This window comes from Acomys minous, assembly GCF_964271855.1.
Source record: "Acomys minous genome assembly, chromosome: 1".
In the NCBI taxonomy this organism is placed as follows: Eukaryota; Metazoa; Chordata; class Mammalia; order Rodentia; family Muridae; genus Acomys; species Acomys minous.
This window is the reverse complement of record NC_140483.1, coordinates 121,033,554-121,061,526: the sequence shown is the minus strand read 5'-3', so window position 1 is coordinate 121,061,526 and position 27,973 is coordinate 121,033,554. Positions and strand designations below refer to the sequence as shown.

General features: G+C 39.4%; 1 protein-coding gene across 2 annotated transcripts in view; it reads right to left on the bottom strand.

The window, feature by feature from the left end:
• The window catches only part of VIRMA (vir like m6A methyltransferase associated), a 62,389-nt gene that overhangs the window by 9,105 nt on the left and 25,311 nt on the right, over positions 1-27,973 (bottom strand). The window contains exons 9-19 of one of the 2 annotated variants that reach the window (XM_084798855.1): positions 22,811-23,299; positions 21,048-21,202; positions 19,595-19,677; positions 15,984-16,077; positions 15,306-15,850; positions 14,564-14,799; positions 13,301-13,553; positions 10,335-10,552; positions 7,099-7,231; positions 1,678-1,830; positions 1,082-1,242 (exon numbers count right to left, since the gene is read on the bottom strand). In XM_084798855.1, coding sequence (XP_084654981.1) covers positions 1,082-1,242; positions 1,678-1,830; positions 7,099-7,231; positions 10,335-10,552; positions 13,301-13,553; positions 14,564-14,799; positions 15,306-15,850; positions 15,984-16,077; positions 19,595-19,677; positions 21,048-21,202; positions 22,811-23,299 — 2,520 coding nt within the window. The remainder of the gene's footprint in view (positions 1-1,081; positions 1,243-1,677; positions 1,831-7,098; positions 7,232-10,334; positions 10,553-13,300; positions 13,554-14,563; positions 14,800-15,305; positions 15,851-15,983; positions 16,078-19,594; positions 19,678-21,047; positions 21,203-22,810; positions 23,300-27,973) is intronic. The other variant, XM_084798854.1, reaches the window with a different exon arrangement.

The following is a 27,973-nucleotide window of genomic DNA, read 5'->3' as shown; positions in this document are numbered from 1 at the left end:
TGCTGGCGTGGTGACAGCGGGAGCAGGGGCTGTCTCTGACTCTTTTGCCTGCTTTTGGGACTCTTTCCTCCTACTGGGTTGCCTCACCCAGGCCTGATGTGAGGGTGTATGCCTGGTCTTACTGTATCTGACTGTGGCCTGTTTGGTTAGTGACCCTGGAAGGCCTGCTCTTTCCTGGGGAAGGCGGGGTTGCTGTGAATATGAGGACGAGGGGCGGTGGAAGGACTGGGAGGAGTGGAGGGAGGAAAAGCTGCATCAGGATGCACTGTCTAAGAGAATTTTTAAAAATCCCACTGTAACAGACTTGGGGCTTTTAGTAAATCAAACAAAGCCTGGCTTTATTTCCAAAAATGCAGGTTGATCACACTATTCCAATCTAAACAGAAACTGCTAAAAATTCCTAAATGTAGAGACTGTGTCATATCAGATGGTCAATCAGGCTAGTACTATAAAAGTAAAGAGATAGAACCCTCAGCTCAGGACAGTGGTTCACACCTACCATTCCAGTAGTCAGAAGGCTGAGGCAGGAGAATCACGAACTAAGACATTCTAAGCTACATGAAATCTTATTGTCAAATGAACTACCACAAAAAAGTTGTATCTTCGCTAAGCTCAGGATCAAGTCAAGCTTGCTCTGCCAGTCTGTTCTCATGCAATCCGCAGGCCAGGTGCTGCATGTGTGTTTTTAAGGTTGTTCTTAAAAAGCAAAGCAAAGCAAACAAACAAACCAAAACCTATAAAATACGCAGGGTGTAGACAGCCTGCAAACTCTGGAAATTTTACTATCTCACTCTTTAGAGGAAAACAAAAAGAAAAACAAAAAGACCCCAGCTGGCATGGTGGTACACACCTTTACTCCCAGGACTTGGGAAGCAGAGGCAGGCAGATTGCTGTAAGTTCAAGGCCAGCTTGGTCTATAAAGGGAGTCCAGCACAGCCAAGATAACACAGAGAAACCCTGTCTCGAAAAACTAAAAAAACCAAAAAATAAAAATAAAAAAACCCTTGCTTGACCCAATCTAGACTTGGGCAGCCAATATTTAAATACTCTCTTCTTACACTCATATCCCTGCCTGCTGTACCTGTTGTTGAATAGATTCTGGAGAGACTCTGGGGCTGACAGTACTGGCTCTACATCCTGGTCACTGAGGGGCAAAGGGTCACCAGACGACTCCAGCATCTGCTTCAGTCCAACCACGTTATCCAACAGGGAATCCAGACTATCATCATCTTTTGAATGTTCCTGGACACAAGCATACGCAATGAGAAGGTGCAGCAGACAGACCCTGTGCACTTCGGCCCTAATCTACTGACTGCAGCAAAAAAGGTACAATTACATCACACTGAAAAATTGGACACCATTTACAAGTCATCAACTTAACATTAAGCATATTAAAATAAAACAAACATCAAAACACTTGTCATTTTAAATAATAGTAGCAGAGGCATCCTGCATTCAAAAATAAATAATTCAAACACCACGTCCATTGCTTTTACTCATTAGATTCATAACACAATGAAGAAGTGCACTCCAAATTATTAATCCCAAGAGACACCTAGTGGGTATAAATGCCCAGCTAAGAGTTATTTAAAAAGGTCACCACAGAAAGCTTAGACTAGTCAAACTGAGAAGGAATGCTGATTTTATTACTATTTTTTTTTCTAGTTTTCTTTTTACCAAAACAAGCTTCTCTAGGTCAAGGAACAAACTCTCTGGACTTTCTTCTTTGCTCTGTAGAAGCTGTTTTAACTCTGCAGCATTAATACTCATCGTCCGGGGCGGGTGAGCTCCCTCTACCTCCATGAGACCACTATCATCTCCACAACAGCCCTGTAAATGTCACACACAAGTTAAATTTGAGAACACAGAAATCTACAAAGACACTTCTAAATTTACTCCAGCCATTTGCTATGATGTTCCCCTCAATGTTAAAACCTTTTAAACAACTCAACAAATGACTTGTTTTTAACTGAATGTAGAAATGTCTTGAGTAGATTGGTAAAAATAAATAGGTAAACACATATTTAAATTACTAACACATATTTCTCAAAAATTATTTAATTGCAAACACTGGCACTTGGAAGGACAGATAACTGAAGTATGTTTGAGAGGTAAGAAGATGCTTACAAGGACAGAGAACTGAAGGAACCAGAATTTCACCTCTGAGCTGGGCGTGGTGGCCCACGCCTTTAATCCCAGCACTTGGGAGGCAGAGATGGATCACTGTGAGTTCGAGGCCAGCCTGGTCTACAAAGCAAGTCCAGGACAGCCAAGGCTACACAGAGAAACCCTGTCTCGAAAAAAAAAAAAAAAAACAAACTAACAAACAAAAAAAAAGAATTTCACCACTGAAGCTAAAATAGGCAGTAAAAACAGCAACTATCACACATAAAACCTGCCAGCCTAGAAACAAGGAGTTTCTTCTCTAAAAGCATACATATTACTATACAGGAAAAAAAGATGCATGTTGGAGAGTTATATACATATCAAACAATAGTGGCAAGTCTGTCAACACTCCTTGTTTTAAATAACTCAATGAAATGTCTCCACCAGTCTTGATGCAAGATTTATATTTTTTATGTGAGTTTCCCTAAGTTTATGTATACCATGTGTGTGCGGGTAGGACCAGAAGGACCAGAAGAGCATGTCAAACTCCCGAAAACTGGGGTCACAGGCAGCTGTGCTACTGCAAACAAGGTCCTCTGCAAGAGTAGTGTATACTATTAACCATCTCTCCTACCCTAAAGCTTTAGTTTTTGGTTTTCTTTTTTGGGTTTGGTTTGGTTTGGTTTGGTTTTCTGAGACAGGGTTTCTCTGTGTAGCCCTGATTGTCCTGTACTCAATTTGTAGACCAGGCTGGCTGAGAACTCAGAGATACACCTGCCTCTGCCTGCTGGGACTAAAGGCATAATTGGTATAAACATTTAAAATTTTGTTTGGAGTTCATAACATTTGTCTTATAAATGCCCAAATGTCAAAAGCTAAATGCATATTAAAAATAAAAATAATAAGGTCTCAAGAAGCCCAGCTGGCCTCAAACTCACTGTGTAGCCACTGATGGCCTGGAACTGGTCTTCCTGCCTCCACTTCCCAGTTGCTAAGATTAGAAGCATGTGCCATCACACTGGGCTATGGAATGAAAAATTTTCTATACAAAACCACTCTCGATCTGACAGCACTCCTGGGGGAGCACTTGCTCTCTTCAGAGAACATGAGACTGAAGAAGTGACTCACACCGTGGTGAAAGAGAACATGGGCTTTACAGAGAAACCAATAAACCACTAGATCGACAGCTCTACTGCTCTGGGAGGCAATGGTGAATTATCTAACCCATGCATTGTTAGGGAGAGATGAACACAGTAAAACAGTATACTAAAAGAGTATGGTTTACTCAAACTATCCTCTAAAGTGATAGTTTATAAACTAAAAGACTCTACACATCAGTCCCTAAGAAGTCAACCCAAGCAAACCAGTTTGCTGATTTGTTGGTTTATTTGCAGAGTTTTACACATACTAGGTAAGTGCTCTACAACTGAGCTATATTCTCATTCTCTAGAATGTTTTTAAAACCACAACACTTAAGCCGGGGGCAGTGGTGGTGCACACCTGTAATCCCCGCACTCGGGAGGCAGAGGCCAGCCTGTTAGGATAATGGACTCCCAAATGTTGTCCCTTGGCCACCACATGCATTCTACACACATACACACAAAAAATGTAATTTAAGAATTACAAAAGAGGAGGAAAGAATCAGAAAGAGTATCTCAAGAAATAAGGCTACATGCTTCCCAAATTTTAACAATATACTGATTTACATTTCCAAGGGACTACCAAACTTCAAGTATGATAATTATGAAGAGATCATATGTAGGCACAAGGGCCAATCTGACTGACCATCCACATGGCTATTAAATGACCAACAAGTGAATAGTACATACATGTAGATGTGTTCCACATAGGGTGACTCATGTGCTGCAGGATGCAGCCAAACAGGTGAGGTTTCACCACACTCACAGAATGGTCCACATTTTAAAACACAAAATTTTAAAACACAAAAATTATTTATTTCTGGAATTGTCTACTGTTGAGACCATGAGTGAATCAGTTTATCTAAAACTTCAGAAAACAAAAGTATAAAGATCAACAAAACTGACAAACATGTAAATAGAAAAAGACAAAAGAGAAAAAAGGAGTACAGAGGGAAGGCTGAAGCAGAGCACCAGCCTAACATGTCATATCTGCCCCCTCACCAGGGGCAATACCAAGCACCACACAAAAGGAATGGCTCAAGTTACTAAAATCAGGAACAAAAAGGCAGACACCTTACCAGATATTTTTAAGTTTATAAGAAAATACTAGGAACAATTATATGCCATCAGATATTGAAGATGAACGCAGACAAATATATTTCTAAGAGGTTAAGAAACCTAGGCTTAGGAAACTCTGAATGGACTTAATTAAATTAATATTTTTAAAGAAAAATGGGGCTCATGTCAGCAGATTATTCGCTAAAAGTGAAAACACAGAGAACAGAAGCATAGCCCATGCGCAGGGATGGCACACAAAGCTTTCCCCAAAAGAAAAGCCCAAACCCCAAATGGCTTCATAAGTGAAGTGTATCAAATAACTAAAGGATTAATAATCTATGCTGAGCAGTAATGGAACATGCCTTTAATCTCAGCATTTGGAAGGTAGAGGCAGATGGATCTCTGTGAGTTTGAGGCCAGCCTGGTCTACAGAGTAACTTCCAGAATAGCCAGAGCTGTTCCACAAAGAAACTATCTCAAACAAAACAAAACACCAAAACAATTAAAAATTTTTTTAAATTTAAAAAATATTAAAAAAAAGAAAACTTCACAAACACCCAAAATGTAAGAATGAAACCTCTTCGGTTTATTCACTGAAGCCAAAAAATCAACAGAAATGACAGTTATAGACCATGACCCCTTATGAATACATATACAAATATCCTCACAAAAGAATCTGGCAACAACACACATAAAAAGGATCAAATTGGACCAATCCCAGAAAAACAATTCTGGCTTAACAATCAGAAAACCCAGTCCACTTAAAATAATATGGAGAAAACTCATGTGTTAATCAAAATAGAATCATAAAAAGCATTTGGAAAAAATTAAAAATTAAAAAAAATTGGTAAAATTCAACAACCTTTTGTGATTTAAACACATAATTATGTAGCTCTGGCTAGCCTGAAACTCACTATGTAAGACAAAGTAGGCTAGCCTCAAACTTACGTTATTCCTCCTTTCTACGTCTGAGTACCAGAGCAAAAACATGTATACCACCAAGGAAAAGCAAAAACTTGGCCAACAAAATTGGAAGAGAAGGAGGGAGGGGGAAACAGAAAGATACAAGTGAGGGGATAACAATTTAGATGTAATCTGAATGAATTATTGAACGAAAAGAGAAAAAATGAAAAAAATATTGGAGGACAATGTCTAGAAAGATAACAAGCAAGATGGGTTAATAAAAAGTCTTATAAATTACATACATAAAAGAAACACACTAGCTGGACAGTGGTGGCACTCGGAAGGCAGAGGATCTCTGAGTTAGAGGCCAACCCAGGACAGCCAAGGCTACCCAGAGAAACCCTGTGTCAAGGGAGAGGGACAGGGGCATGGAGGGGGGAGGGGAGGGGCAGAGGAAAGGGATGAGAAGGGGGAGGGGAGGGGAAGAGGGAGGGGAAGGGGGAGGAGAGAGGGAGGGGAAGGTGAAGGGGAGAGGAAGGGGGAAAAGAGGGGGAGGGGAAGGGAGGAGAAACATACTAATATATTTACATTTTTCTCATAAAATCTTTTATTTTGTAATAACCTGCAGTAAAAAGATCCCTTACAACTTTCTCTAAACAGTATTCTTAAGTGTGACCTGAATTTCTTTTTGTTTTAATGATTTACGTATTTTTTGTTTTGCCTCCATGTTGTCTGTATGAAGGTATCAGATCCCCTGAAGCTGGAGTTACCGAACAGATGTGAGCTGCCATGTGGGTGCTGAGAACCGAACTTGGGTCCTCTGGAAGAACAACAATGCCCCTAACCACTGAACTATCTCTTCAGCTCCCAAGAACTGAACTAGTGTTGAAAGCATATACTGACGCACAAGACATGTACATGGACCCACACTTCCTGGTCAATATTTCTCTCCTTCTCTTTGTTTCTTGTTTATTTATTTCTTTTTTTTTGCTTTGTTTTTCAAGACAAAGTTTCTCTGTGTAGCCTTGGCTGCCATGGACTCACTTTGTAGACCAGGCTGGCCTCAAACTCATAGTGATCCGCCCGCCTCTGCCTCCCGAGTGCTGGGATTAAAGGTGTGAGCCACCACGCCTGACCTTTGTTTCTGTTTTTCGTTTTTCAAGACAAGGTTTCTCTGTGTAGCCCTGGCTGTCCTGGACTCACTTTGTAGACCAGGCAAGCCTCAAACTCACAGAGATCTGCCTGCCTCTGCCTATCGAATGCTGGGATTAAGCACATGCACCATCAGGCCTTGCTAATTTGTTTTTCAAGACAGGGTTTCTCTGTGCAGCTCTGGCTGTCTTGGAACTCACTCTGTTGACCAGGCTGGCCACAAACTCAAAGATCTGCTTGCCTCTGCCACCCAAGTGCTAGAATTAAAGACATACACCACCACACTGGGCCCCCAAGGCAGGCTTACTAATGGCTTCTGGAATATGGAAACCACTATAGAAGGGTAATAATTAAATTTGAACAATCATGAGCAAATGTTGGACATCTTTTGGATAGCATGTCACTTTACCAGAAGATGAAAAAGGCATTACTCTGTTTCAAGATATTTTTTAATTGAATTTAGCCTGTGATCTTTGTAATCACATTTGTAAAGAAATCAAAAAATAATAATAAATGCACAGAACTGGAGAAATGGCTCAGAGATTAAGGGCACTGACTGTTCTTCCAGAGGTCCTGAGTTCAATTCCCAGCAACCACATGGTGGCTCACAACCATCTACAATGTGATCTGATGCCCTCTTCTGGCCTAGAGGTGTATGTGCAGCCAGAGCACTGTATACATAACAATAAATAAATAAATAAATAAATACCAAAAATAAAAATAATAAACGCACACTTACCATTGCATCAGCATTGAGGATCTGTCTCATAAATTCCAGAGACACGGATGCAAGTTCGCCTGTGTCCTTACTGAATGTGTTGACTACTCGCTTCAGCAAACTATGCAGAGCACTACTATTTTTCCTTAAAGAACTGAAATTAAAGGAAAACCAGACACATTAAGAACTGGAGATAAAATAAGCCAAATGTGGTGGCCCCTCACCTGTATTTTCAGTTCTTAGAAGGCAGACAAAAGAAAAGATTTAGGCCGGGGTTCTCAACTTTTCTAATGCTGCAATATAGTCCCTCATGCTGTGGCAACCCCCAACCATTAAATTATTTTGTTGCTATTATGTAGCTATAATTTTGCTACTGTTATGATCATAATGTAAATATCTGATCTGCAGACTATCTGATATGGGACCACTGTAAAAAGACTGTTTGATCCTCAAGAGGTAGTGACCCACAGGTTGAGAATCCCTGCTCTAGGATGAACCAGGGCTTCAACATAAAGCTCTATCTCAAAAGGAAACAAGACAATAATGTGTCAAAAGGTTAAGTTAATATTAGTGCTAATGTTAAGATTAGTGTGAGAAATAAGTATCTTCAGAATCTAATTTATTTCACCATTTAAAAAACATGTTCACAGAGCCCTGTGAGTTTGAGGTCAGCCTGGTCTACAAAGAGAGTTCCAGGACAGCCAGGGCTATCACACAGAGAAACCCTGCCTTGAAAAACCTTAAAAAAAAAAAAAAAAAAAAAAAAATATATATATATATATATATATATATATATATATATATATATATAAAACCAAAAACAATCAGCTCATTACTCATTATAATCTTCAATTAAATCTTTTTCTGTTTCTTTTTTCCTCTCTCTCTTCTTTGTTTGTTTGGGGTGGGAGCTCTCACTATACAAAATCTTTCTTTTTCTGTTTCTTTTTTTTCTCTCTCATTTGTTTGGCTTTTGTTTGTTTGTTTGTTTGTCTGTGGTGGGAGCTCTCACTATACAGGGCAGGCGATCCTCAAACTCACAATCCTCTCACCTCAGTTTTCCAGGTGCGATGATCACAGGTATGTATCGCCATGCTCTGGCATTTTCTAAAAAACTTCCCTCAAATACTAAACTCTCAAAACCTAACACAAGCCTCTTGTAAGTTCCCTAATTAAATTTCTTTTCATGATGTGAGGGTTTCCCTAACATAAGAGGGTTAGCACTATCTCAGAGACCAACCTGGGAAACCTAACTTAGGAGTTTCAAAGAATAATAAAGGAAATCAAAAGTCTAGAGCAGAGATCAATGAACTTCTGCTTAAGAACCAGGCGGTGGCACACACCTTTAATCCCAGCACTCAGGAGGCAGAGGCAGGCAGATCTTGGTGAGTTCGAGGCCAGCCTGGTCTACAAAGCAAGTCCAGGACAGCCAAGGGTACACAGAGAAACCCTGTCTCAAAAAACCAGAAAAAAACAAAACAACAAAAAAACAGATGGTAAATATTTAGGCTTTGTGGACTATACACAATGAAGGTGGTGCTACTGCAGACTACTGGCCCAGTGGGGACTGGGCTCCAGCAACACCTTATTTGCAATAACTACAGAAAACTGGATTCGGCCTACAGTTAAACAACCCCAACACACAAAGACTTTTGCATTAAAAAAACTCCTTGGTGGATGTATTGGGTGATGTTGCATGTAAAATAATTTGTTGCTTAAAAAGATAAATGAAATTATCATAAACTCTAACAGCAAATCTAACATTCACTGTACACCCAAGAGAAATGACAGTATATATGTTCACATAAAAATGTACAACATTCTGTAGTGTACCAAATTTCTATCATAAATAAAGAGATATGTGAGTTATGGGGTATAAAAAAAAAACCCTTGGTGTGAGTCTAAAATCCTGATCTTAAGTAGTCTATGCACTTAGTTTCAACAGAACTTCAAGAACAAACCATTTCAATATTCAGTTGTCTTTTAAGCTACAACATAACCATAACCAACCAAATGGAAATAAGTATGATATTAGCATTAAACAAGCAGTGTTTCCATTTATAAAACAGGTCAGGTTGTGAGATGCCACTGTATAAGACATATATGCATGGTAAAGCAACATAAATGGGAGAAAGATCAGCTCTCTGCTCTTGAGAACTTTTTGGCAGGGTCAGAGAGAAAGGCGTGACAAATAGGAATGAAATCAGACCTAAAAAAAAAAAAAAAAAAAAAAAAAGATGATAATGAAAAAAATAAGAGGATCAAAACTAGACCATTTCAATTACTAGTGACCACATAAAACCTTAAGCAAATGAGTTATATTTGTGTGTGTTCTATCAAAAACTAGGGTCTGAGTTGGGTGTGGTGGTGCACGTCTTTAATCCCAGCACTTGGGAGGCAGAGGCAGGCAGATATCTGTGAGTCTGAGGCAAGCCTGGTCTCCAAGGTAAGTCTATGACAACAAGGCCATACAGGAAAACACTGTCTTGAAAAAACAAAACAACAAGAACAAAAACCCCCGAGAGCCTATACTGAGCATTTGGTTCATTGCTATAATCCTAACACTCCAGAGGCTGAGAAGCACATGTTCTGGACCACCTTGGGCTATGAAACACTGACTTGTCTCAAACAACCCCCAAAACATCAATAACAAAAAATTCAATACCTAATATATCTATTAGAATGTCTTATAGGAAAACAAACAAACAAAACAAAACAAAAACTGGCAAAGCCAGGGCATGGTGGCAGGTGTTCCTCATCCTAACTACTCTGGAGGCTGAGATAGAAGAATGAAGCCAGGAGTCCGAGGCCAACCTAGGCAATACAGAAAGGCTCCATGACAACAAAACAACCCAGATGATGTGAAGTTCCGGTGAGGCTAAGAAGTCACTGGAGCTCTAATGCACTGCTGAAGGGAGGTACTTTGGAAAACAGCCTGGCAGCTTTCTATCAGGTTAAGTAGGCTATCACATGAGCCAGTAATTCCACTGAGACATCTAGCCAAGAGAACTAAGTTTTCAGGTGCACACAGAAAGAAACCCTTATGCAGACTTGACACAGCTCTATCCCTAAGTTTCAGAAAGTAGAAAACAACTCAGATAGTTAGAAGAGATTTTAAAAGTCCATCACTAACTGCTAAACTGTGCCATACACAAATTTTTTCCTATGAAAGAAATCGTACTTTCAACCTTCCATAGTAAGTACAGATTAACTAAATGGGGGGAGGGGCCCAGGATATTAAATTCTGCAAAGCCTACCTTTTTAAGTGAAACAATCCATAATCATGCTCTGCAAGAAACATCATTGTGCGAACACACGTCAGCAGACAATTGTAACTGCTTTCGGAGTTAGCTAGAGTCACCAGCAGGCAGTCACAGATCGCAGTCATCAACTCTTTACTCGGTAGGGAGTTGGAGAGCTGTTCAAGCTCGGAGACAGGACCTTCAGAAGGGTTTGGCAAAATCAGTGCAATGTCCTGGGGGCGGGGCAGGGAGAAATATGTGCAGATGATTATTACCATCACCCTCCACTGTTTATTTCTGAACACACACCAATTCATGTTTAGTAACAATCTCATTAAAATTTAACTGTTGGGGGCTGGAGAGACGGCTCAGCACTGGTTATTCCTCCAGAGGACTAGGGTTTGGTTACTAGAACCCACATGGTCACAAGCAAATGAAACGCTAATCCAAGAGGATCTGTCGCCCTCGTCTGGCTTCTGCCAGCGGCAGGCAGGAATGTGGTACACAGACATGCATGCAGGCAAACCAACCATACATGTAAATAAAACATTTGAGATTATTGTTATGGTCCCACTGCAAACATAGAACATATGCTCTTTTATACAAGTTATTGTAAGAATATATATGTAAGGGAACAGACACAGTATTTTCCTTCACAGTATTTTTTATCTTAAAAAAAAAAAACGCAAAAAACAAAAAGAAAAACCTTTAAAGTTTTATCTTCTATTTGCAAGAAACATTGTCTTTGGCAAGGGCAGAGGAGTCGCATGGGCCTAACAACATACGTACAAGGTCAGGCACTACCAGCTACTTTCCGGTATCTACCTAGTCTTAATCTTACAAAGCCAAATGCCACCACACTGTTCTCTTGTGTGGATCATAGCTTCTGGATTCCATGTCACTTGTGTGGGGATGGACACAGTATAGATCATGAAGCTGGAAAGGGGGCTGTGTAAGGGGAAAAGAGGTGTTGAAGAGGCCTGGGGAGTATAGCACTAGGTGAGATGTGAAGATGAAGTGAAGACTACTGCAGGCAAAGGGCACAAACACAGGCGAGAGGGTGGCCAGAGAGGAGCAGAGGAGGAGGGCTGGCCACCGTTCCTAGACAGATGGTCCTACACCCATGTATATGCTGGGGGCACCAAGTGGACTCAGTGGGTTAGGAAAAAAGCAACATGTAGAATTGGGAGATAATGATGATAAGGAGACAGATTTAGAACTGGGGTGACCTGGTCAGGAAGGTACAGAGGTGATGGGTGGACCTGATCAAAACACATTATATGTGTCTATGAAATTCTCAGACAAAGAACTGAGTTTGGCAGTTTCAATTTTAAAATGGTTAAAACCCCTTGGTTGTAAAATATCTTAAATCAGTCTATTATTCACTAACTTACACTCTTTTTAGATTATAGAGGAATATAACATTATGTTAGCATCTAGTAAGAAATACATAAATAATATATAATATTATATTAGGTTATAGAAATAACTATTTTCTTTCTTTTTTTCTTTTTTCTTTTTTTTCCACTGTGTAACAGCCTTGGCTGTCCTGGACTCACTTTGTAGACTAGGCTGGCCTCGAACTCACAGAGATCAGCCTGCCTCTGCCTCCGAGTGCTGGGATTAAAGGCATGCGCCACCACACCAGGCTCTAGAAATAAAAATTTTTAGCTGAAATTTTAGTCCACTTATCAATAATGGAAACTAAAGCTTCATAAGAAGGGGTGACTAGAGCAAACAAACTTTTTAAAAAGATTATTTATTTATGTATGTGAGTGCTCTACCTGCATGTATACCTGCAGGCCAGAAGAGGGCATTAGATCCCAGTATAGATGGCTGTGAGCCCAGGCACCGTCTTCAGTAAATGTCTCCCTCTACTTTTTATACTTTTAAAATTCAAGTTTCCCAATATTAAGCAAGTCTAGCTAACTACACCTAAAGAAACATCCACTACTCATTTTATGGAAGTCAACTGGGCTTTCAGGAATATGCAATCATAGATTTGCAGCAGATGGAAAACGTAATGAAATCTGAGCAAAAAGGGCAGCTCTGAATGCCGGCTGAGAGGAAAGAGCAGCGAGGTCAGCAGTCATGGGACTCAAAGTGAGTACTTAATCAACACCAATCACAGGCGCCTTAAGCTTTCCAACCACGTCCACAACTATAGTCTCCCACTTCTGAAAACAAGCCATATGCAAAACAGTTCAATGTAACCAAACCACGCTTTTACCATCCAATACAGGCTTTCACTGAAAATACTGTCTGGGGGGAAAAAATCACATGTGCTGACTCTGTGGCATGAGCATTTTGACTAGCTAAAATGTGTTGACACATGGAAATGCTCGTTAAAGATCCCTAACATCAGAAGCAGGATCCCTGTCTCAGAAAGGCAGCAGGAGAAAAGCGCTGTTAGAGAGCAGCTGGAAGCATCACTAAAGCTGCAGTGAGTCCACACAGAGCAGCCATGGCGGCACGCACTGTAACCCCAGCACTTGGGAGATGGAAGGAGAAAAATCAGGCATTCTAGGTCAGCCTTGGCTACCTAAAGTTTGAGGGCACTTGGGGCTACAAAAGACACAGTATCAAAAAACTAACCATACAAAAAAGATATCCTAACAAAAGACCAACATAGTAACAAAATTCAGAGTTATAAAATTGAATATAATAGGGAAGGAAAGTACTACAGTAAATAGAATTAGCTATAACAAGTATTGAAAAATTATCACAAAAGCCATTGCCCAGGTTGGCAATATTAATACAAAAATAAAAATAAAAAGTCTCCGCATAAAGAAAATAATGATGCACCAAGTCAGCTTGCTTTTCCTCCACTTACCAATTCCTAAACAACCAAGGCATAACACAGATGAGCAAGCTGTATTACTTACTATGACTAGTACTATTACCAGCCAAGACTTACATCAAGACAAGCACTTAAGCACAGACTAACACACACATTGACAATAAAAAAAAACTATGAATACCTGGTCACAGAGGGACTGCAAAATGGACGTGACATATTCCACACACTGCTGGCGAACAACACTGTCCCCAGGAGACCGTACCAAAGCTAAAAGATCCTGGAATATCTCTGCATATCTTTCATCACCTTTAACAGTTCCATTAATCAGATGCAAAATAGCTAATTTACAAGCTTTGTGTGAAGCCAGAGCATCAAGAAGAGCAAGCAACCTGGTGGTTTGGCTAGTATACTGTTTTTCTTTATCTTCTGAAGTGCTGAAATAAAATTAATATATTCAGTAAACAAGGTTCTTGATTTTCAAGATATCATTTAATATTTATATGTATCAATGCACACAAATTTTGCCTAAAATATACACCTTATTCCTTTGATGTAATAATTTTTCTGGAAGTTTACAGTCACTGTAAAATTTTATCAATTCAGGTTTTCAATAATATGCTTCAAGTCAGAGGAATTCTTTATACTTCACCTTTTTAAAATGCAAAACTTAGGCCAGACCTACTCCGCCCCCTAACACATATGTAGCAGCTGTGCAGCTTGGGCATCACGTGGGTCCCTAACAATGGGAGTAGGGCCTGTGTCTGATCCTGTTGCCTGCCTCTGGATCCCTCTCCCCTAGCTGGGCTGCCTGGTCTGGTCTCAGTAGGAGAGGATGCACTTAGTCCTGCTGCAACTTAAGGCTCCAGGGTGGGTTGGTACCCTTTGGAAGCCTCTCCTCTGGGAAGGAAGGGGGGGGGGGGGAAATAGGGGAGAGGGAGTAAGGGTGGGACTGGGAGGAGAGGCGGGAGGGGGCTGGGAACAGGCTGTAAAGTGATTAATAAAATCAAAAATAAATAAATAAATAATTTTTAAAAATGAGAACCTGGGGCAAGAAGGTAAAGGCACTCATGGAACAACCCTAATGACCTGAGTTCAAGCCCCTAGGACCCATGTAAAGAAGCAAAGAGAAAAGCAACTATATAAAGTCCTGACCACACACATATGAGCATGTACATGCACACATGCACACACTACACAGTAATAATGAATTAAGTAAAATAAACCCCCCAAACCAAGACCTTCAAATGACTTATATATGAAATAAGATAAAACCTTCTAAAGAAAATAATTTACATATATTAATTTATGCATATGTGTGCATGTGTGTATTTACACATCCATATGGTATGTAGGCTTACTAAGCCCTAGTTTCTAAACTATGTAAAAGAGGGTATCTGTGCCAAGAGCAACTTGAAGAAAACTTCTTAAGGTAGAATGAAAATACCTTTGCAAGTCTTCTACAATCAAATCCAACACAGTTCTCATGATCAGAAGAGCAGTTGGAGAGGCAAGGTCACACAACTGAACACAAATACGCCGTAACATATGTTGAATGGGCTGGCAGGTTGTGCCAGAGAAAGAACGAACTATTTCTTGGAGCAACTTTGCTTGAACATGAAGGTGCATGCTCCACAATTTTCGGGTGTTGAGTGCCACTGATATATCATGTGGCTCAATAACCTGTTAAAAAAGTATAATGTGTGTGTACATAGATTTTTAATATTTATTATAGTCGCAAAACAGTTCAGGAAGAACTATTATAAAAAGAACACCTTTACTGCATGCTTAAGACATAATTCGCTATTACACAATTCAACAATTGTTTGATTCCAACAGGTCTAAAAAAAATGAATTGTTCTCAGGTTGGCAGTCAGTGAGCAGAGAGTCCATTGGTGAAGCAATCTAATTGACAAATTCTAAAACACGATAAAGGGGAGAAAAAAGATTTGAAGTAACAGGAAAATTTAAGTACAAGTATACATAACAACATGATAAAACTGACTTTCACAAAAGGTATTTAAAATGTTACCCCACGCTTCCAACTTGCTTCAGTTTCATCACCCTCAACTCAGTTACTCTGTCTCTGGGGGAGGAGGATGAAGGCTTGCTTGGGTTTGACCAGCATCCCTGGCTTTCTAAGGAGCTACTGCAGTCATTACAAGATGCATGTGATATGGAAGTGATACCTGCGTGGTCTGCATGGGCAAGGGAAGAGGCAGCAGCTCTGAAAGGAGTATGAGTCCAGAGAAGAAGCCTTCCGGAACCTTCAAGATGGAAGAGAGAACTTCCTTTAACATTAAAGACCACGTATTATTGGCCAGGGTCTCTTCAGAGATTGTAAGCTTTTCATTAACGCCTTGTGTAAAAGTCAGTAAGATATCAATGATATCATTCTGAATTTTCTGTTCATCACTATCCAAACGACCTGAGAGAGGGATAGAGCACAGGAGCATGTGTAAAGTAACAAGTGCTGAAGGGACACGCATGTCCTTAAACTCAAAGGATCCACCTCTCAGAAGCTCCGTCAGCATAGTTTTAAGAAGAGTGAGCGTGCAGCGAGCCATTGAAATAGTAGTAACTCTGTGAAGGGTAGTCCCCATGTTCACATGGAGCCTCCAAGGCTGCGTCAAAATACTGTTCAATTTTTGCAGAACCCGAATAAAGGTGTCCATTCCTTCAGCAGAAAAAAGCTGAATAACAGCAAGGTTCCATTTCAGGTCTTTCTGTTGACCTTTATGTAGGATAAGGAAATAATAAGAAAAGTCTAATTACTTATAATAATCAAGAATATTTTGAATATTTAATAAATGATATTTATACTTGGATTAAAGTATGGCAATTTCAAAGAATATTAATTATATTACCTTCAACAGGAGGTGGTGGGCATGCCACATTACAGAGAACACGTAAGGCAGTGGTAAGGCCAACTCCTTCTGCAGTCATTAAGTTATCAATATTCTTTAAAAAACAAAAGCAGACAAGTTAGTTAAAAGTATAGGCTTCTAGAGGCAGAGTAAGTGTTGGCATGTACAAGGCCCTAGGTTAATCCTCAGCACAGGCTCTAAGTATACACTTTAGCATCTTGTCATGTTTTAAGCATGAGAAATCTGGGTGTGTGGTGCATACCTGCAATGCCAGCACTCAGGAGGCTGACCAGGGAGACAGTTATGAGTTCGAAGCCAGCCTTGGGTTACATAGTGAATTCCAAAGCAGCCAGGGTTAGAAACAATATCCTGACCTGTCTCAAAAACCACACAAGCAAAAAGGACACAAGTATTAAAAAAAAAAAAAAAACCCTACTACTAAAAAATTTTACATAAATTATTTCACCTTAGGTACATTTCATTTTTTCTTATAATTTTCAGTTTTTAATGGTTTATTTTTATTTTATGTACATTGGTGTTGTGCTTGCATGTGTATGTTTGTGAGGGTGTTGGATCCTCTGGAACTGGAGGTACAGTGGGTTGCCATGTAGGTGCTAGGAATTAACCTTGGGTAGTCTGGAAGAGCAGCCAGCTGTTCTGAGCCGCTGGCTCATGTCTCCAGCCCCATCACAGGTACATTTGTACTGCATGATATGTAGAGAAAATCAAATGCAACATACTTTCATGTTTCAAGTACTAAAACAAAGTAGTAAATAGAAACCTATAACCCTTTGCATTAAGAATTTAGACTAATTTTTTTTTTATCTATATACCCATTTTATATTACTTTTTCTTTACAAGTAAAGCAACATCTGTATGACAAATGAGCTCTTATGTTTTGGGGTTTTTGTTGCTGTTCTTTTTGTTCTGAACACAGGTATCACTGAGGTGCCAGGGTTAGCCTCAGACTTTAACTCTGCTCCCTCTGCCTCATAAGTGGCTAGAATTACAGATTCTGGCACCACTGTGCCAGATTGTACTTAAAAAGCCCCAAGTTACTAAACCTCTTTCAAGCTTTAGGGGAAATCTTGAAACACTTATAGACTAAATAGCATTTGTTTTTTAAAATGCAGACACTAAGAAGAGAGAGTATAAGAACTGTAATTGGTTTTGTATTTAATACCAGACTATGTTTTGTTTCCAAACACCAAATAGTTTTGTTCATATTTTGTAGCTTTCACAGACTAACATTATAAATAAATTTATAACTTGAAAAAATTTACAATCATGACTTAAAGTATTCCAACTTCTAAGTCCCAGGGTATCAGCTTTAAAACTGAAGAAAAAAACCCAGTCTCCCTCATATGCTTCTATTTTCCACTGTCCTTTCCCCTTATCTTTTTTCTTATTGTTCTACAAATTACTGAGACAACAAGAAATCATCAACTGTGTTAGGTGTATTGTAGGACAAGAATTACTTACAGTATCAAAACTAACGGGTAAAGACTTGAACAGGATGTAGCGGTGCATGACTGTGACCTCGGCATGGTCACCTGGCACAGTCACAGAGAACAGCCTAAGCTCTAGAACTAGAATCAAGCTGACCTCAAACTCGCCACACAGTGAACTAGTGATCCTTAGAGGTGCAGATCGCCTCACCCTGGTTACACCGTGCTGGGAATGAAGTCTGGGCCAACACTCGGCCAGCTGAGCTTCCTCCATGCACTGTTTGCTTTGAGGCAGTGTCTGCTGGCTTCACTCTTGCAGTCTTCTGCCTCAGCCACCCCACTGCTGAGATTACAAGCATGCACCACCATGCACAACTGAAAGTTTTTAGTTATAGGACATAATTCAATTTCCTTTCTTTCCTTTGACCTCTTTGGTTTTTTTGAGACAGGATCTCATGTAGCCCAGGCTGCCTTGACTTACTATGTGGTAGAATATGGCCTCAATTCCTGATTCTTCTGCTCTCACTTCTAGAGTAGACTCCTGTAATGCAATCTCTAGAACTAGTTAAACGTCTTGCTATGTAAATACTTCAACTCGTCACTTTATAGTTACTACACACATCATCAAAAGTCTCTCTACCATGTTCACATACACAGAATACACAACCAATCTCAGTTTACAGAACATTAATTAACAATGAAAGAAAAAAACATAGGAAAGTTTCACATGCCATGTGCAACACTGGTAAGAACACAATGGCATCAAGGAGATAAAAATATTCCTAAGAGCCCGACAAGTTGGTGTACACCTTTAATCCCAGAACTCAGGAGGCAGGGGCAGGTGGGCCAATTTCAGTGAGTTCCATGCCAGCCTGATCTACATAGTGAATTACACATGAACAAGAGCTAGACAGTGAGACCCTGTCTATACAAGAAACAAACCAAAATAAAAAACAAAAAACAAGAATATGCTTGTTTTTGTTTTTTGAGACAGGGTTTCTTTGTGTAGCCTTGGATGTCCTGGAACTCACTCTGTAGACCAGGCTGGCCTCAAACTCAGGGATTTGCCTGATTTCAAAGTAACAACAACAGACATAAATTACTTCAATAATATACTGCAACTGCAAAACAATGGGGCTTCCCCTCTCACATACAAAAGCACACAGCACTCATCTGCTAAACATAGGGTAGGAGATAATTTAGTCTATAGTAATGTAGCTTTAAATGTTCGAATGTGTGCCTTTCGCCCATCTTGCTATGCTGTACACTAGATCAAGTAAGAAGAGAAAAAGAAAACCACTGTCAAGATTAATGATGAATGAACTGATTTTTTTCATTATAGAATATGAATACTATTTCACATCATAGATTTTACAGACTTTAACTTATAATTTCTTCTTCTTTTTTGTTTTTTGTTTTTTTGATTTTTGGTTTTTCCAGACAGTGTCTGTGTAGCCTTGGCTGTCCTGGATCAACTTACAATTTCAACTACAGCTGTCACTATCCAAAATTAACAACAGAGAGGACTGGTCCATACATGAATTACCTGGAAACAGGTATATCAAATTTCACCCAACTATTCTGAATTAAATTAATTTCATTAGTTAAAATTAGAACACTATTAGCATATAACTTTAAAGATTTTTGTAGGACCTCGGAGACAGTTCAGCAGGTAAAAGTACTTTCTAAAAAGCTTGAGGTCTTGGGTTCTATCTCTGGACTCCACATGGTACAAGAAAGAACCAATTCTCACAAGCTGTCCTCTGACCTCCACACATGGAGTAGCAGGTAATTTAAACAGAGCATCATATACATGATTATTTACACCCATGTATAAAATATGATACTACAAAGTTAAAGAGATCAATCAAGGGTGCTGGAGAGTTGGCTCAGTGGTTAAGAGCACTTATTGTTGCACAGGACCCAGGTTCGATTCCCAGCACCCACATGGAGATGCACCACTCAAGCACCAGCACATGTGGTGAACAGACAGAGATGAAGGCAAAACATGTGAAGACATAAAATAATAAAAATACATCTAAAAAATAAAAAAGGAAATCAACCAAGGCTGTGACTTCTACATTATCTAGACAGTAACTTCAGGGTTATCACTATGCATCATCACACTTTCGCAACAATCAAAGCCCTTTAACTTTTACTCACCTGTTTAACATATTCAATTAGATTTGGGATGCAGTTAATTTCAAATCTGAGGTTTTTCAGAGGTTCAAGCCATTTGCTAAGTTCTTAGAAACAAAAAGAATAATCTATAATATTTTTAAAGGCAAGTCTTTATAACAAAACTTTTCCCCTAAAGGAAAATATCACATATGCAACCATTTCAATCATCTAGATTTTACAAAAAGGTAAACTAATTCTTTTTTTTTTTTTTTAAGCTAGGTCTCACGCTATACCCCAAATCAGCCTCCGACGCATGCTCTTCCTGTCTCAGCCTCTCAGATGGTAGGACTATAGGCACGCGTCACCATACCCACCCTATGTATATAACCCTCTACATGTACTTTTAAAAGAGAATGGAGACCTACTCTATTGATTTAAAACTTAGTGATACTAATTTTTCTGAGTTTCTTTAATGTTCAAATAATTATCTATCTGCCTAATTAAAGTGAATTTATTCTAACAGTCAATGAAAACACTAAAACAAGATTTATAAATATTATAAACTAATATAACACAGCATTTACTCACCTATCTTTACTTTTGCCAACAGAATCTAGCTATGAAGAGACATTTTGTTGAACAGCCCTCCTTCCTTTAAAAAGAAATTTTACTTTTGTCTTTTGTGTGTGTGTGTGTGTCTGTGTTAGGTAAAACCTGGGTTGTCATGCATGCCAGAGAAGTGTCTGAACACTGAGCTATATCACTAGCACGATTCTGTCAGTTTCTTATCTTGCCATTTTTAAATTAACTACTTTTAAAAGTAGTATAATGTGCTAATCAACAGTCGTCTTGTAGTCAACCCACAACAGGACAAACATCTAAGTACAGCAGTACATGCAGAAACAGAACCAGACCAAAATGGACACCTGCAATTTCCTCTGTCGGTTCACTGCTTGTCTATGCTGATTAGCTAGACCACTATTTTTCAGGAAAAGGAAGGCACTTTCATACCTTTTCATTTATATTCTAAAACACTTCATGAAATCTTAAGTTTAATAAACTCTTTTCCTAAAAGGCAACTCGAGAAATTAAAAACGGGTTGACTCAGTGAGCAAGGTGCCAGCTATGCAAAAAACCATGAGGCTCTCAGTTCAGATCTCCGACACTCATGTGAAAGCCAGGCACAGTATAAAGAGACGTCACACAGCTGTAACACCAGCACTAGTGTGGCGGACAGATGTGGCTCAGGGGCTTGTCGGGCAGCCAGTCTAGTTAAAATGGCAAGCTCCACATCCAGTGAGAGACCTTATCTCAAATAATAAAGCGGAGAGCAGTTGAGAAAGGTCTAGCCTCAAGACCTATACGTGCACACACATGCATGCAAACTCACACACACATGAACATACACACAAACATGATACAGCAACAATTTCAAGAATTCAGCCTTTTCTCTTCATGTATCACAAATGTTAAAAAATAATTCTAGATACCATACCTTGCAACTTAGCATTATTTTCATCTGCTTTACAAAGCTTCAAGAGAGATGCTGCATGCTGTTCTAGCATCTGGACATCACTGGAAGACTGAACCACCACCAAAATAAGTATGCATGCATAATTATAAGCTACTGACTTCTTAGACTTGGAATCACTGAAATAAAATAAGGTTTTTAAATGTGGGGTATGAAAATACTTTTTCAGGAATACTTTTTAGACATTTTTTGCATGTTGTTTTAAAGAGATCAAGGAAATTTACAATTCAACATTATTGACATCACCTAACTTCTTGAAAATAACCAGATTTTACACTTCACATTCAATTCATCTGAAAAGCATCATCCCTCAGTATCTATGGAGTACTGGTTCCAGGGCCCCTACAGACTGCAGATGTATGGAGCCACCAATCCCTCATATAAAATGGCACAGTGTCACATAATGTGTGCATATCTTCCCATCTATTTAAAATTCAACTCCAGACTACTTGGGATACTTAACACAATGTAAATACTATGCAAATAGATGTTGCATTGTATACAGAATAAAGACAAGAAAAGAAGCTTATACATGTTCAGTGCAGACAGTCTCACTCTATGATCCATGCTAGCCTAAAACTGTGTGGCAAAGGATTTAAGGATGGCTTCAAATTCACAGTCCTCAGCCATGTAAGTACTGAGATTACAGGCATACACCACCTTGCCAGGCTCAGATGCACTTCTCCCTTGCTTTTTTTTTTTTTTTTTTTTTTTTTTGTAATCTTGAGATAGGGTCTTGTTCTGTAGACCAAACTGCCCTCAACTTTATAGGCATGCTCCACCATGCTGAAGCAATGTCAACATTTTTGATTTGTTGTTAGTTGAATCTACAGAAACAAAACCCATAGGGAAGGAGAGACAACTCACAAAAACAAACTCATAAACATTACAGCAGAAAGCAAAATTAACAAGAACAAGTGAACAATGAAATATTAACAAGCATATTTCATGAGCAATGAATACTAGAAAGTATACTTCATTGGTCTCCTTTAAAATCTTCATCTAACCTAGAAAAACAGGAGCAAATGTGATCTTCTACATTCCTCATCAGTCTTCCATTACAGAATAAAGCTACACTACCAGGCAGAGAAGCCACTGTAGTTTGCCTTTCAGAATTACAAGTAGTGAACCAGTACCCCATCGTGAAGGCAAACCGCTAGCTGAATGCTACCGTTTTGTATGATACTATGATCATGCCGCCCTGAACATGCCCAGTCTTGCCTGTTTTTCATGACACAAGCAAGGAAGAGAGCGGGTCTCTCTCCTTGTATGCCAAGCTCCTCTGCCCTCTTGGGCAGCTCTTCCATATCACTCTCTCTTCCTCAATCCCTCCAATTCAATCAAAGCAATTGCAAAATGAGGAGTGTGGTGAAAGTGAAAGCGTGTGGGCACTAACTTAGGGTATGTACTTCTGGGCTCCAAGAGTCCCTTTCACACAAGGCAGAGGGGTACTGTAGCTGCAACCTTTCTCAGCACCAGGTGGTAACTGAAGGAAGCTGGGAAAATCCACCACATTGGTTACCAGCCACACTGCAGAAATTCCTGCTATTCTAATGTGTAATTATCAAGTTACATGTTATGAGAAAAGATATGTAGATATGTGTGTGTGTGTTTGTGTGTATCTTAAGGTATACATACATACATACCTTCTTTCATAAGGACACTAACCCATTAGTGATCTAGTTTTCTAATGTAATTGAGAGTTTAAGGAGTAAGTAGAAAATTACCCTAGGGCTTCTTTGGAATAGTACTCCATTAGAGTGATGAGACTTTGAAGGTTTTTGTCCAGGCTGAAAACATGGCCAACAGCCGATCTTCCCACAGGATTAAAAGTAATCAAGTAAAGATTGTGGAGGGTGCCCAGGAGATCTGAATGGTCAGTCTCTTCACTGGCTGTACAATGCTGAAAATGGCTGAACAGTTCGGTAATGCACTGCAGAGTCTGAGTTGAGTCCTGCAGCCACAAGGCAAAGGCGTCATCAACTCCATCAGACTGAAGGCCTTCCTCTTCATCTTGATCATAGAGGTGGCACAGAGCTCGGATCAACAAGTTTGTTGCTTCATATTCTGACATAAAAAAGAGGAGGCCTTTTTGTGACTGTGCAAGAAACTTTAAAACATCCTTTGTGGCTTGCAGTACACCGGGGTGGGCACTGGTTACTGGAATTGACAGAAGCAAGGTAACCAACTCCAGGAAGTGATGACTGTGAAGATACCTGTGGAAGCCAAGTGACACTTGTCAGGTAGGTGCAAAGCATCTTCCTTTACTCAAAACACAGACTGGATAAAGTAAACATATGAACGGCTTTAATTATGGAAATAGTTATTACTTATTACAATGTGAGTACCAACTCTTTTCTGTGGCATCAAATAAAGTAAAAAATATTCAACAGATCCTGAAGAAATGACCAATGACAGGTTCGCGGTTCGCGTGCTCCGTTGTTGTTGTTGTTGGTTTTTTTTTTTTTTGGTTGGTTGGTTGTTGATTTTTCAAGACAGGGTTTCTCTGTGTAGCCTTAGCTGTCCTAGACTCGCTTTGTAGACCAGGCTGGCCTCGAACTCACAGAGATCCGCCTGCCTCTGCCTCCCGAGTGCTGGGATTAAAGGCGTGCGCCACCATGCCCAGCCAGGTTTTCTCTTTTTTACTTCATCATGACTAATTCTGATTCTTGTTTCTAAACCACCTACCAAATGGTCCTATTTCACTACTTATAGAATACCAGTCTGTATTTAGAGAGAAAAACAAGGTTAGACTCAGCAATGTCTCTCTTTTCCTTTACCATACATTCCTAAGTTTGGAGATATGGGTTGAAAAGAAAGAAGGGGGGATATAGAAATATACAGGGAAGATAGAACAAAGAGTAGATTAGTGAATCTACTCAACTTAATGCCTCAGTTGTCACTCACAAGGTTATTTTTAATTCACTGGTATAGAATTTTGTATATAGATGCAAAATAAGTGTAATTTTAGATACAGTAGTATAGAATTCAAATGTAAGATTATTCTTTACACATATTATACATATTTCTACTCTAATATGAGGTATTGTACCCATATAACTCAATTATAATACAAAGTTTACTTCCAATACTTTGAAAGTGCTATTGCAGTCAGTTTAGGATAAATAAATTATACAAGTTAATTGTTAGTTGATCAAATCATGGTCATATCAATTACTAGTCTATTTTTAATCACAAGAATATACATCTTAGGTGCAACAGATAGATACAAGTATAGAAAGATAAGGTAAAATAGGTAAGGTCTTCAAAAACCTCAGAGACATACAACTTATGGCATTTTTAAATGTTTTATTATTTTAAACATTCACTAACAATGAGACAGGTTAACTCCTGGCAACAGCCAGCCTATCTCAAAGAGGATGATGAGCATCAAAGAACCTCCTTATAGAGATGGCTTCAAATATAGCAAACAAGTCACTGGGCAAAATGTCTTCGTTTCTACCACAGACAGAATTCTGCCTTAAAAAGGGCAAACTTGGATGCAGGCAAAGTCAATAGCCAAACTCTGCCAAGACAGAATAAGCCAAGTCCTCAATAGTTCCTACTTCACAAATATGTCTGTCAGATATATTGGGCCAGAAGGCTGAAGATAACGCTCCAATGTTATAGAGTTTTGGGTGAATGTTCATGTAGTAAACTTTCTCTGTCATCTTCTCATCTGGAAAGCTACTAACCTGCACTCCCTGTATACTCAGGTTAATCAATTTTATTCCTTCTCAAGTCTCTGTTGGGGTTGAAGACCAGGTAGTTTAGTTTTACAATTAAGCTTAGTTGTTTAGAGGTTAGTATGTTTTTAGGTCTAGATAGATGTTTTAAGTTGATAATGATGGGATATGATATTGATTTACATTCAGAATTTTAGGCACACCAAGATAGAAAAGACGTTTTCTTCAAGACTGTCAAATACAAATAGCCAAAACACTGAGAATGTAACATTTATATAATTCTTGACTGTGTCATGGTTCCTCTTGCTATAGGTAGTTTATTGTATAAATGTGTGATAATATAAATGTATATGTAAAAAAAATTTTAAGTTTAATAAAAAATAAAAAGGAAAAAAAAAAACACCAGTCCCTGTGAATTAGTGTACCCAGGGAATATACTATCTATATAGCACAGGAACATCTCGTGGACTTAGATTTTTACTGTAGGATGAGTTAGTATCACCACAGAAAAAAATTACAAAGTATAAATTACAACATATAAGTAGTTACTACTAACCATCAGGTTTGGGGGCTTTTTGTTTTTTTTGTTTTTCCAGAATACAATGTAAGAACTATTCCTTTTTTAGTTTGAATCAGGGTCTCTGGTTAGTCTCAAACTCTGTAGCCCAGTTTAACTTCAAATTCATGGCAATCCTTCTGCCTCCGCCCTACCAAGTGATGGGATTACTGGAGTCAGCTACCAGGCTCTGGCTTCAAAACTGTTTCTTTTTTTAATACTTTGCGTATGTGTGTGTGTCTGTGTCGGTGCACACACGCGCACATGCATGTATAGATCAGAGGACAATCTAAAAGCTCTGATTCTCTCCATTAGCGTGCATGCATGCGTGCAGATCAGGGGACAACCTGAGAAAGCTGGTTCTCTCGTTCCATTATGTGGGTTCTGGGTATCAAACTGAGGACTCCAGTCTTAGTGGCAAGTCCCTTTACTTACTGAGCCATCTTACCAGCCCCAGAACTTTTCTTCATATACATAACATTTTTTTTAAAGATCTGACCTGAAGTAGCTAGCGCCATGGGATCCCCTGTGAAATGGAGTTACTGGCCTCTATAAACATGGGTGCTGGGAATCACACTGGTTCTCTGCAAGGGCAGTATGTGCTATTAACCACTGAGCCAGCTCTCCAGCCCCTAGTATATATAATTTTAGGAGGAGAGAAGTTATAATGTACCCACTACTACAGAACAGACATAATAAATGTTACTGACAACTGTGGTTTTTGTTTTTGCTTTCAAACAGGGTAAGGCACTATAAATCTAGGCTGGACTGGCACTGTGTAGGCAAGGTTGGTCTCAAACATGCGGCCATCCTCCTGCCTTTGCTTTATGAATGCTAGAATTATAATGTGCCACCATGCCTAGCTAAGCTCTTCTAAAATCAGTTTTTTTAGAAATGAAGCTTAAACAGTTTCAGGAAAAAATAGTTTTTCCCAAAAATTTTGAAATGGGAAAAACTTCACAAAGATTAACTTAATGTACATTTGTTAACTTTGACTTACAAAAAGTATTTTACTTTCTTAAGTTTGAAAGTCTAACACGTTGCACATGTAGTCACTACACATGGTAACAGAACAACTTCTGTAAACTCCTGTTAAAGTATTACTAATAAGTAGATGAAAGGTCAGAATTTACACTTACCAAAAACTAAACTTGACTTTAAATTTTTAGGATTAATTTTCACTTTATATGCAAGGGGCTTTTGCCTGCATGTATGTGTCTATGCACCATGTGTGTACAGTGCCCACACAGTCCAGACCCTCTGGAACTGGAGTTGCTGACGGTTATAAGCCACCATGTGAGTGCTGGAAACCAAACTCAAGAAGAGGACAAGTCCTATTAACCACTGAGCCATCGCTTCAGGCCCTAAAAACAAATCCTTTAATCCTTTCACTGCTTGAACTGGGGCTTCCAGAATATTTTTACGATGTTTGTAACAATTGTTCACAAATATCACAGTATTCATAATAAATACCTTCTAGCCAGGCGGTGGTGGCCTTTAATCCCAGCACTTGGGAGGCAGAGGCAGGCAGGTCTCTGTGAGTTTGAGGCCAGCCTGGTCTAGGAGTCCAGGGGACTCTGTTACACAGAGAAACCCTGTCTCGAAAAAAACCAATAAATAATTAAATGAATAAATAAATACCCTCAGTGACCGCTTTCTATAAACCCAAAGATAATTCAAAATGACAAGATGACCCCAAGTATATCCTTAACTTCTTACAGACTATCTGGAAAGCAGTTAATACAGCAAGCTCACATGGCTATCTCTACAAAGACCCACTTGTAAGGTGGGTGCCAACTAATTTGAGATATTCTTCCATATCGCACAAATACGTCAAGACAGCATCTTAGGTTTTCTTAAGCCCCAGTGTATATGTTTGAAAGTAGCTCTTTCCTTCCTTCCACCTAGTACCTTCAGCCACCATCAGGACATGACTTTATACCTCCTGTTTTATTAAAAATGAAGTTACCAGCCAGGCAGTGGTGGCACACGCCTTTAATCCCAGCACTTGGGAGGCAGAGGCAGATGGATTGCTGTGAGTTCAAGGCCAGCCTGGTCGACAAAGGGAGTCCAGGACAACCAAGGCTACACAAAGAAACCCTGTCTCAAAAAAAAAAAAAAGTTACCAGTATCAAGGGCCTCAATTCCTTGGTATCTGTCGCCAATATTACAAAAGCAACTACATTTGCATACTCACATATTTTCTACTCTTTTGCCATTTGAAAACCAGACTGTTTTTCTGGCAGGGTCTCACAAAGTAGGAATGGCTGGCCTGGAACTTCCTATGGAGACCAGGCTAGCTTTGAACTTACATAGCTCCAACTACCTGCCTCCCAAGTGCTCAGACTAAAGGTACATACCACCACACCTGGCATACGTCTTTAAACCTCAGCTCCTAGCACACCCTGTTCCAGTAACTGAGCACTTCCTCCCACACTGTACACATCTCCCTCCTTACTGAGTTTTAAACTGTCACTCTTCCCATTGTGCTTGCCCATTCCAGAAACATGAAATAAAAATCTTCCTTTTTGTGCACGACACGCCTTTCTGGCTGTTGTCTCATCCCTTTTTTTACTTTAAGAAACAGGTTCTCACATAGCCCAGGCTGGCCTCAAACTCACCACACAGCCAAGGATGACATAACGCTT